Raw genomic sequence first — 12,117 nt, forward strand, 5'->3', positions numbered from 1 at the left:
TTCGTGACTTTGCCGTTTGTTTAGAAGCTATATGATATAGTGGTCAAATCCGGCTAAATCAGAAGTATGATGAGTTAGCGTTGATCCAGACGAATAAGTATACTTTATGGGGTCGGAGATGCTTCCTTCTATGCGTTCCACACTTCTGATTAAAACGAATATACCCTTTTAGGAAGGGTATACGAGTCGATAAAAACATAAGTTCAACTGAAAAGAAATGTAGGCCTTGTGTTTCTTCTGTCATTTTCATTTTCAATACCCCAAATCCGTTTCGGATTCATTTCAGTAACAAATAACAGCTCAAAGTCAACACATCTAAAATGTTTGGTAAAATAGAGTAAAAAACAAAATTAAATAAAAAAAACACCCAAAACCCAAAGACCAATCATGTAAGTAAGAACAATAGAAAGGATTTAATTTAGTTTTCTCAAGTTTTCTCTTCTAGGACAATGCTCGAACTCAAACTAAATTGTAAACGTCTGCTCTAATCACAAAACCATCCATATCTCGACCTGTTCGTTAATGCAAATATCTGTGACGTCCTCATCAAACATGGGCAGTATTTTTTTACGGCTGACTACCGCCCAATTCTTTCGCAATATCGGGATTGGCGTTCTAGGAGCATCAAAATACGTTGCAGGCTATACTCGACCTTCGGCCACCTAACTCTAGCCGCGGTTAAACGTAGGAACTGATTAAGAGTTATGGCCTCATATTGTCTCGTGGAGCAAATGTGGATCTCTGCCCATTCCATGGTGTTATTAGCGGCAAAGTAATCTTCCTGCTGGAAGATTGTCTTTCGCACATTTTGAAGACGAAACTACCAACACAAACGGCCTGTTCTCTGGTAATATGACCACGGGGTGCGGTCTGGCTGCAGCATCTTATCCAGAATGCCTCCACCATAGGTCCATCAGACGAGGTGCTCTGCAAGCGCTCCTCAATGGATCTGAGGACCTGTCTGATCCAGAAGACAGCTATATACCAGAAGACTGGCTACCATCAGATGACCGCAACTCCTTGCTTGAGCAGGGAACGCAACAACCTTGTTCAACATGATGTCGGAACCCGAAGAGATCCTAGAAAATCGGCAAACGTCAACCATGGTTCCAGCAACATCATCATCAACGGGTGCATTGAATCTACGAATATGCTCTCCAGCTGGTGTTTTATCAGGATTAATGACGATAGCGTAACTATCGCCTTGTAATTGGTGAATATGTGATTTGAATGTTTTCAAAAGAGCATCTAGCTCGCTCACAACGTGCATTCAGACGATTGGCAAGTGCGCTTCCGGAATCTTCGCCGCCCATAAAGTAGATTTGTGGTTCGTTTGGAATTGGCAGCAGTGAGCCTATTTTATGATAAACTTGGCTTCTGATTTTGAATGTAAAATTGAATTGTTGACCATTTGCATTAGTATTTCGGACTATTTCTGTTGCTCCGAACGATGTCATTTGAAAGCATGAATTGAATCTTCGAATTGACTTCAGGAACACGTTAGAATCTGGATCCGTGCTGATTAGTAAGCCGTTCAATGGTTCAGGTGTTTCAATTTCAGGTAGTTGCACTTTTCCTCATGCACAACACATCCCAGCTGGCTCATTTTTGAATTTCAGAGCATGACAATGCTTACATTCCTTGTCCATAGCACCAATTACCACTTTTGAATAAGCATAATATTTAATATCGGGCTCATACTAGAATGATAGACGCAGGAATGAATCAGATCCTGTCCTTGTGAGTCATTTGTTCTTCGTCTATTGACTGTGAAACGGCGTGATGTCGTTGTTCTGATCTTCTGACTTCATTGCGTTCAGCTCGTGTATCTTCTGGCTCTTCTTGATGCAATTGCGCTATTCTGACACGTGCATCAGTGTTTTGTTGCTGGATTTGTTCTTCTGTTTACTTGTTCTGCGGGTCAAATCAGAGGAAAAAGAGTTGATCGTAGAATGGTGGAATATAGATGTTGGCCGATTCTTATAGATAACCGCATAAGCACAAAAAATTTCATCAATATCGGTCAAGCCGTTTCGGAGGAGTATGGCAACGAAAACTGTGCCACGAGAATTTTATAGATATGTATATTAGAAATATAGTTCAGAATACATATTCCTCGGTCAAATAACGCGCTAAACAACACAACAGACTGGCAACACCATAATTCATAAAAAAAAAGCGTTTGCCAACACTGAAATCTAACTTCAGTACATTTTTCCGCGTTTGAACACTGTTAAGTAAATATTTACTTCAAAATCAATTAAGAGGTCGGCTTTGAATGTTTCCTGAAAAGTTACTCGTATTATCTTGGCTATAGAAGTAATAGATTTGGTGTCTGGATGTTCAGTGTTTCACTTCCAACATTCAAATCGTTTCCCGTTGATTTCTACGTACTAGTTATCGATAGAAATGTCAGTGTTGCACAGTACTGAATACTCCTATTACACAGCACTGTTTTCATTTTCATCAAGTAGGCATCGAGAAATTTCTATCGAAAACTGTATAAATACGGGGACGACTCACAGGTTTTCTCATTCAGTTACTTCCTTCTGCTTGGACAACAACTGAATCAGTTTTTCCTTATTCTTTAAAAGGTTTAAAATAAGCTTTTTTAAAATGAACTTTTCCTTATTTAAAAACTTCTCGCATAACATTTTACTTATTTTTAAAAAACTCAATTTGAATAGCATAATTTTCCTTATTCATAAATTATAATTACAATGTCGCCTTTCTTAAAGCGATTGTGTTTTATTTTCCTTACTCCACCTGTTCATTTTGACAAATGTCTGTGATGTTCTCTTCAGACATTGGCGTTCTTATTTGTCCTTCGGCCACCTAACTCTATCAGCTGTCAAACTCCTTGCTGGTGTCTCGTGGAACAAATGTGGATCTCTGCCCATTCCATGGTGTTATTAACTATTTCTCAATTTCCTAAAAGGGAAATTCCAACAGTTACTACCTTTGAATAACATCATTTTCCTTATTCATCGCCTTTTTTAAAGCGATTGTGTTTTATTTTCCTTAATCTAAAATATCCCGCCCACCTGCAACTGCAATAGGAACTAACTAGCTATAATGGAAGTGTCTTCAATGAACGAAATGTGAAGAGTGGTTGATTTGGCCATTTCGCAGCCTTAAAACATATTCACTTGTAATGTGAATATGACTTTGAATTTCTAGTGAGATCGTCGTCAGCGTTGTCTCATCGCCTTACAGGGTGGCTCTTCGTTACATCGTGGCTACCTTGCCTCTTCTAATATAAAATAGTTCGTTCGAGATGGCCCGGCCATTCGGCGTTGAATCACACAATGTTCCTACTACATTATTATATTTGTGATGTTACATATGAACAAATTCAAAACATTATGAAATGCGAAACTGAAATTGCACATTTCACTCCACCTGTTCATTTTGACAAATGTCTGTGATGTTCTCTTCAGACATTGGCGTTCTAGGAGCATCAAAATACGTTGCAGGCTATACTCGACCTTCGGCCACCTAACTCTAGCCGCGGTTAAACGTAGGAACTGATTAAGAGTTATGGCCTCATATTGTCTCGTGGAACAAATGTGGATCTCTGCCCATTCCATGGTCTCTTTAGCGGCTGCGACGAATCGTACTCGGTCACTCGGTAAGCAAGCAACTCTTCTAAGGTCCTGAAAGTTGCCAAAGAGATCTTCCTGCTGGAAGATTGTCTTTCGCACATTTTGAAGACGAAACTACCAACACAAACGGCCTGTTCTCTGGTAATATGACCACGGGGCGCGGTCTGGCTGCAGCATCTTACCCAGAATGCCTCCACTAAAGGTTCATCAGACAAGGTGCTCTGCAAGCGCTCCTCACTGGATTCGAGGACCTGTCTGAACCTTAATCCAAAAAATGTTTCTAATTGATCCAGAGGAGAGCTCAATACCAGAAGACTGGCTGCCGTGAGATGACCGTAACTTCTTGCTTGAGCAGGGAATCTAATGCAATGGAAAAGAAGTTAGTGCAATTCGTCTTGGAAAAACCTGGTCCAACATGATGTCGGAACACGAAAAGATCCTGTTTCAACCTTAATTCTATTTCAAAAACTAAATACAGTGAAAAGTAAAAAGTATAAAATTGGGTTTAGAGGAAAAGGGACGATTTGCATTAGTTAGGGATAATCTATTTTATGCCTCTATAGGTTTTTTTTTCTACCTTAGCATGACAAAACAAGAGAAGAAAATCAGGACTGTGCTGTGTTGACTATGCATGACGTCCTTCTGCTTGAATTTTTTTAAATAATAGTCCAAACTTAACAAAAATTGGTTCCTTTTAGGGTACTTTCCCCTAAAACCAATCAACTTGAATTGAATTTTTTGGAATACCCTTTGAAAGTGTGTGGATATATATAATCGGGATTCTGTAAGTGGGCAATCATCTGTCAAATGTTGAAATCTTGGGGAATATTTCGATATTTTTTAACATAAGGTTTTCTTTTTTCGTGTTAATCGATTTGAAAAATTTTCTGGTTTAACTTTATTTTGTCTGTCTTGAGGTAACATAAGTTTTCAACTGCAGGGATGAGAAGGAGCAGCTTGTTGGGTTGCCAGCTTTTGGTGACATGCAAGCGATTCCATATACATGTAAGCACTTGATGGTGTGTGTGTGTGTCTGTAAAGTTGTTGTTGTTGTTGTCATTTTGCCTGCCGCACACACGGCACAATGGGGCCACGGAGTTGACTTGTTGTTCTTGTTGGTGTGGTTATTGCTGTTGTTGGGGCCCTTGTTTCCACTTGCTCCTACGTTATCATTCAGCGTGCAAGCTGTTTGCTCATTGTCTATTTATGCAAACATACATACACACATAAGCTGAGAGTGTAATACAGACAAAGATGGAGAGAGAGAGAGAGAGAAAAAGGAGAAAGATGTGAAGATAGAGATAGAGAGATATACACATACATACAAATGTACATATACATACGTTTGTTTGTATGTATGTATGGGCACACATTGTCTGTGAGTTGAAATTTCCCTTCAGTGTTGGGTGCAAAAGGATAAGAGAGATGGCCAGGATGGTGGTGGGCGGTGAAATGCACGTGTGCCATACACAGAACAGTTACAATTTGTACAACGATATGTAAGTATGTATGTACATACATACATCCGTATGTATATATATATATATGTGCATTGTGTATGTATGTTTATTTACATATATGAAAATACATACAGTATGTACATACATACATACATACATGTAAAAATGTGTTTATTGCTTTTTTGCCAAATGTTTATCCTGCTGTTCCTTCTCATTTTTGGTATGTAAGGCAGACATCATCTTAACATCATCATCATCCTTATCGTAATTTCTCAGTGACGACACTTAATATTAATTTTAAATATCATAGAAATTTTATTGATTCCAAACACTTCATATTTGGCTCTGTTTGGCAAAAAGAATTTGATGCGTTTTTCGGATGGGCCACAAAATCAAAAAAGAGAAATACACGCAGACATACATATGTACGAACATACATAATAAACATACATATACACCATGCTCAAAGAATCCCCAATCCCATAACATGCCATCCCATTCCATTCCCCTACGTTCCACCACCTACAACTCCCTGAATGTTTTGTCCTGTTTGTGTCCTACTTTGTTACTCGTTCCATTTCGGGCACATTTTCGTTTTACTTGTTTCGAATTTATGTTCGCCTGGCATTCTGTAAGCAAAAATTTTTAACTTTTCTCTCTGCCAAACACCATCAACAGTTATACTGAAGTGTTTGTGTGTGCGAGTTGATTCCATTTTTATAGCATATGTAAATCAGAGGTCGGAACTCATATCATCCGGAGGACGAACACGTTCGGTACCTCTTATTCCTGCGAGACGGACAGTTGCCGAAATCCTCCCAAAAACAAATCAAATAGGAACAATTTTCAAATCTAGCCTGTGTCTAGCTTAGAGTAGTGCATTATACAATACATCATTCTCATCGAGTAGTCAATAAAACCATTTGATAAACTTCTGATGGATGAAATACATACATATGTACCATGCAACAAGTGAACCAACTATTCGAAATTCACAAGACCGTGTTCCCAGTTGTCGACTAATTGAAGACGACCACTTTTTACTAGACTCTCCGCCTAGTTGATCATTCCCTTTCGACTGTTGTGTAAGCAGAAAACTTTGCCAAAGACTCAGCATAAACAGCTAAGTCGATCTAGCCAGGTCCGTTCATATGAGCACCAAGATCTCAAGTTATAGCCAACAAATTTGGCTCATTTGGCACATTTATTTAAGAATGTCCACTCCACTAGCTAGCTTATAAGATTTACTCCCTTTCGCCAAATATTTATCGCTGATTCCCACATTTATTGATCTATTCTAAACGGAACTAGGAGTGAAAGTTTATGAGCACTGCTAAGATTTATCTTTACAGCTCTTCCATAAGCAAAATCCGAGGCAAAACTATCTTGTCAAGCTATAGTGCTGTGGATGCTCTAAACACCAATATAAAAGGAGTGCATTTACTTTATTGAGGCTTTGATAGAATGAGCGAACCAATTGACAAGTCCACTTAGGGGAATATCTATCATTGTGGCGACATTTTCGTACCTAGAAGCAAACGAAGCCAGACTCACCATTATCCTAAGAGATAGCCTGCATAATCCGATAACACTATGAACTGCAACCAGTCCAGGTGCGTCCTCTGCTAAGATGTCCACCAACTAGACCTAACAAAAGCAAATAGCAGTCTTTTTGGATTCAAAGTCATCAACAGAAATGCTGCCATAGCAGTTAGTATACCTCATATCAGTATACTCCATGTACATTTTGTACTTCCTTTTTCCCATGGTTTGTGGTCTTTGGATCTCTGATTAGACTTGTAGTACTTGACACATGTGCATTCGGCTTAAGATTGTTATTAAGAGACCATATTATTTAGTTTCCATAGGAAGCTTTATACATATATTATACGAAATTCGCCTATTATAGATCGATTCTCTGTCCGTCGTTCATTGTGCCTAAAAACGTCTTAACTGTCTGGAAGGAATTAGCTAAATAAACTCATGCTGATCAAAAATATATATTTGGAAATGCTTCTTTGCTTTTTGCACGGTTGTATACCCTTCGCACCATTGGACTAACTTTGTGAAACCTTCTTGCCAATTTTGACTTTTAAGCCCAATAATACGAGACATAATTAAAGCTTTTTGCATGGTTTTTGTGAAGAATTTGTTTCTTAGAATGAATTAATCATATGACATATTGTCCTAGTTACCCGTTCAAAAAATGTTGATCGAAAAATCTTTTAAACTTGTCTCAAATGCTAAGCATAAAAAATAAAACTAAAATATTGGCTTTTTGCCATACTCTTTTCGTGTACATACATACATATGAGTGTGTATGGCAATTTTTTGTTTTATATCCCAAAGGAAAATTCATATTATATACATGACAGGTGCGCGCTATACCATCAACTTTTGCCACCATCTACAACTACACCTACACCTACAGCTACAGCTACACCTATACCTCGCCCCCACATCCGAAGCCACTGGCGTACCTTTTCGATGGCACTACTCCCCGCGCAATGGAACTGCCACCACTTAGCAATTTAAGTGGGCGGCATTTTACTTTCTTGTTTCCTCGTCTTCTTCAGTTTTCTCGCTAAGACATTTTGGCCAAATCTGCTTCAACAACAGCGGTGACGGTGACAGCGAAAGAAAGAGAGGAGAAAAAGAGAGCAAAAGCAAAAAATGCTATGAAAAAGCAAACACGCACACATATATACATATACATATATACTTTATATATATATGTATATATACATATATAGACAGCAGCAGTAAGAAGAGCCAAAGCCGCAAGGAAGAAGCTGAAAGGAGCCGGCAAGGACGTTGTGTTATAAATTTTATGAGCTTGCCAGCAGCAGCCAATGTTTGCCTTAGTATATGTGTGTGTGTGTGTGTGTGTGTGTGTGTGTGTGTGTGTGTGGGTGTTTGTGTGGGTGAGGCTCATAAAAATAAGTTGCACTCGTGCCATGCTTTCATGGCTTAGCTTGCCAACTCTTCCCCTCGTTTCTCTGGCCTCCTTATGCTCCCTAAATAAGAAAAAAAGCAAAAAAAGGAAACTTTGGTTGGGTGTTGGCATTTAACTGTGTGCCTGTGTGTGTGTGTGTGCGTGTGTTTGTATGTCTCTTGGCAGTCAGTCAGTCAGCCATTGTTGCTACTCAAACCCCATTCACCTCACCTTCTCCGTTTCAGACCTCTGTCCTCCTCTTTACTCTGCTTGGCTTGGTCTTGACAGGCAAGCGGAAACAAAACCAGAAGGATAACGTTATAATGCCCCAGTGGTACAATACACACATACAAGAACAACTACAACAGCAACAACAAAAGGAACAAGAAAAAAAAAACCCATTTCTCTATCGTTGTCGTCCCCCTTGCTCCACTCAATCCATCTCACTCCATCTCTCACTCTTTTTCTGCCAGCTCAATTCTCGCTACGTTTGCTTGTGTGTGCTGAGCTCCTCGACAGCTTTTGGCTTTGCCTTCCCAGGGCAGCCACGTTCCCCTCCCCGCCCGCTTACAACCCTGCTCATCCACTCACTCTCTTTCTCTTTTACTTTTCTGCTGCTTTCTCGGCTCTGGCTCTGTTTGCTTTCGTTCGCTTTTTACTTCGCTCCTGTTGTTGTTGTAAATGAGATCCGCTTTTTCGCTGTGTGTGTGTGCGAGTGTGTGCATTTATGTGGTAAAGGGATATGAAAGGTATTTGGACTATAGGCAAAGTAATGGAATATAAGAATTAAAATGAAAATGGATCTTTGATAACCAACTTAGTCCAAAACTACGATCCTCTTATATGATCAAGTGTATAGATCCTTTTACGACTGTCCATCCGTCCGTCCGTCTGTTTGAACACATAGATCTCAGAGAGTATAAGAACTAGAGACACTTGATTTGCTGTATATGTAGACTAGTGTAATAGGTCTTTGGTCTTTGGAGTACTCCAACCCAATTCACGTAAAAGCTGTCGAAGGACAATTTAATTACTTATCGTTTATAGAAGTAAACAAATTTTATCTGTGGGGTCAATATTATATATATTCTGCGGTTCTTTTTATGAGTTCTTGTTGTCAATAGGTAAAGCTTGCATTTATTTTTTGACCTCTTGGTTGGACAGAACAATCATCATCGTCGTCATATTACCCACTTTTGTGATATTCTCTCATCTAGAGCTTGTTCGAAATGAAAATGACAAAATTGTTGTAACAATAGCAACTACAACACACAAAAGGCGAAGGGGTTGGACGACAAACGCAAAGCGCGAACCTTGTGCTCGGCCACACAAATCTGTGATAGTAACTCAAATTTCTTTTTGCAGCTCAGTAAATTAGATGCTCCTGGTCCGACGCAAAAATCGTAAGCCGACATTGTTGTGTACTTGACAGAATTCAAAAGCTTCTCGGCGAATTGCTGCTTGAATTTCCACTCCCTGCGAGCATCCTCCAGGTCTTGGTATACTTCCTCGAGCTCCATCTCCGTTGCCTGCAATAAGACACCGCTGACTTCGACTGGGGGCGATGCCTTCCATTGTTCAGCCAATAGTTGCATTGGGGTCAGTTGATAGTACTTGGAAAAATCAAATGCATTTAAGTCTATTGGATCGATTTCATGTGTTTCCGGGGGCTGTAGGTCAACGAAATCGTTTGCTCCGGTTATGGGGCTTTGATCGAATCCAAGCTTATGGCAGTAACGTTCAATGACGTCAAAGCGAGTCTTCTCCTTGATTATTATGAAAAAGTCGTTCATGAAATTGTAAAATATGTTATAGCTCAATTTATATGCAGCCGGGGAATTCACATATTTGCTTGGATCAGACAAGAGTTTTTGTTTTACACGTTTCAAAATGTCCATTTCATCAATCTGATAAGCATATTCGTATAGCGAAACTACCTCATCGGGATCCAAGTCATAGGTCAGCCGTTTATATAAGTTCTCTAAGCAGCTTTTCTCCATGTAAGTTACCAGAAATCTCTTGCTTAAGTAAATTAAAGCTCTCAATATGGCCAAGGGATAGCCGTCCAACGGATCTGCTTCCTGAGGGTATATGCATTGGATGAACGCCATGAAATCGGTGGCCAAAACATCGTCAAGGACAATATTTTCGGAGGCAGTCGCCTCCCGATAGGGACCCTGGAACATGCGCTCAAACACCGGTGACACAGTCATTAATACAAACTTATGGCATCTAAATATGACCCTTTCTCCCATTTCCCCGAACACCACAAAGCTGCAGTCCGACATGTGTCCAGTGTTCAGTAAATAGTCCATACGCCCGCGACGGCTAAGATCTTGCCAATACAAGTTGTGGTGTTCCATCAAATCGCGCATCGAAGTATTAGAAATAACAAGACAAAAATACAAACTTTCAGATACTTTTTTTTGTCGGAACTAAATTTTTGATAATTTTGTTTCAGAGACTGTTACAACTGCGAAGACTACTGAAGACTGGAATTGTTGGAGTAAACACAGATGAAGGATGAATGAAATGAAAGTGTTCAATTACATTATTTTCAAAGGTTTCTATATTTTTCGTTATTCTCTCGTTTTCAGTAAGCAACGGAGCCTCATTCGGGTTTTGACTTAAAACTCAAAAATGACTGAGCAAGTGCGTGAGTCATCGAAATTGGAAAAGGACCTAAATATATATATGGATCTTGCTCTTATGGCAAGAGCATTTGCAAGTCGGATTCCAGCTTGGTCGTTATTGTTGCTGAATTGATGAAACTTTTTTCCGACTACTTATTTTATGATTTTTCATGCTTTCCTTTTGCATATTTTCAGGGGGGAGGGTGTAGGGTGTAGATTTTTTTGTTGTTGTTGTTGTTGCTTTGCTGCTGCTGCCTCTGTCTGACGTCTCTGTCAGCCTGTTTGTGTGTGGGCGTGTTTGTTATTTTTTTTTCCGTGTCTTTTTCCCTCTTTGTTTTGTGCTTTTCTTTGTTTGCCAGAGTTCTTTTTTTTCAGCTTTTTCCGGATTTCGTTTTTTCTTCAACTTTTTTTGCCTTCTTTTTCTTATGTGTGTTTGTGTGTGTGTGTGTGTGTGTGTTGTTGTATAATTTTGTTGCTTCATTCATTGTTGGTTAAATGTTGGCTAACTGAGAGAATGAAAGAAAATATGTGTGGGTGGGAGAGAGCGAGAGCCAGAGAGAGAGAGAGGGATAGAGAATGGAATTGCAATTCTCTTCATTGGGAGCTGCCCATAAAAGTATGCTATGAAAAAATGAAGAAGGAATGGAGCAACAACTCAAGCACATATTGTAAAGTAAACTTGCCACGCCCATTCGCACTCCTAAAGCCCTCCAATCCCCACTCCACAACCTCTATTGCCTTGCATTTTGATGGTGAAAATGATTTTTTGTGTTGATGAAAGAAGCGAGGACAAGAGCAAGGCAAAAGGAGATGAGGCAACTGAACGCAATGTGCGCGAAAATGAAATAAACTTTCCATGGATGGACGGGACGAGGCGGGTTGGCGGTGTGGGGATTTGTTGGGCGGGAAACAGGGCAGAACGGAACAAAATGTCCTGCCACCGACAACGGAGGCCAAGTTGAACAGGCGAGGAGCGTGTATAGCAAGTGGCAATTTCACGCGCCAGGCTTGCCACAGTGAATAATAGTAGAGAGGGGCGATAAAGGAACGAGGATAGACGTCGTATGGAGGTAGAAATCCATTTCGTATTCAGTGCTCGTAAAGTGGAAAACAGAGAAAACGCAGAAGCGGAAGCATCAGCAGGGGAAGGCGGTAGAAGGCATAAAAGGAGAAAAGAGGAGAGTGAGTGGCAGTGGTGGTGGTAGGAGCCGCAGGATTTGTAGGTGAAACTGATGTTTTATGCTTGTGGGTTTCGCAAAATCCTTCGCCACCTGAAAAACGCATAAAATCCCCGACCATCTCGCTCTTTCTCTCTCTCTCTCTCTCTCTCTTCCGCCCACTCATCCGAGGTGCCCTCAAACCCGTCTCCTTTCACCCCGCAATCATTCCGCTTTCAAAAAAAAAAAAATAGAAAAACTCTTTTGGCAGAGGCAAAAGGCAAACTAGAAAATAGCAAAAACGTTCAAAATTGCCAGCAGTAAAAA

The 12,117-nt window shown here is 40.0% G+C and overlaps 1 protein-coding gene and 1 long non-coding RNA gene across 2 annotated transcripts; one reads left to right on the forward strand and one right to left on the reverse strand.

Annotated features, from left to right (window-relative positions):
- The first annotated feature begins 250 nt into the window (after positions 1-250).
- Positions 251-1,407, forward strand: LOC137579982 (uncharacterized). The gene is made up of 2 exons (XR_011032910.1): positions 251-389; positions 446-1,407. It is a non-coding gene; the product is annotated as an uncharacterized lncRNA (long non-coding RNA).
- A 7,669-nt stretch (positions 1,408-9,076) lies between these two features.
- Positions 9,077-10,544, reverse strand: LOC137579997 (uncharacterized). Its single transcript, XM_068293911.1, has one exon. The coding sequence runs from the start codon at positions 10,373-10,375 to the stop codon at positions 9,263-9,265; it is 1,113 nt and encodes a 370-aa protein (XP_068150012.1). The 5' UTR covers positions 10,376-10,544; the 3' UTR covers positions 9,077-9,262.
- Between the last annotated feature and the right edge of the window lie 1,573 nt (positions 10,545-12,117).

This window comes from Drosophila tropicalis, unplaced genomic scaffold (genome assembly GCF_018151085.1).
Source record: "Drosophila tropicalis isolate 14030-0801.00 unplaced genomic scaffold, ASM1815108v1 contig_805, whole genome shotgun sequence".
Lineage (NCBI taxonomy): Eukaryota > Metazoa > Arthropoda > Insecta > Diptera > Drosophilidae > Drosophila > Drosophila tropicalis.

Excerpts from the sequence above, each read along its gene's own strand:
- LOC137579997 (XM_068293911.1), bottom strand. The coding sequence starts at position 10,375 with ATGCGCGATTTGATGGAACACCACAACTTGTATTGGCAAGATCTTAGC.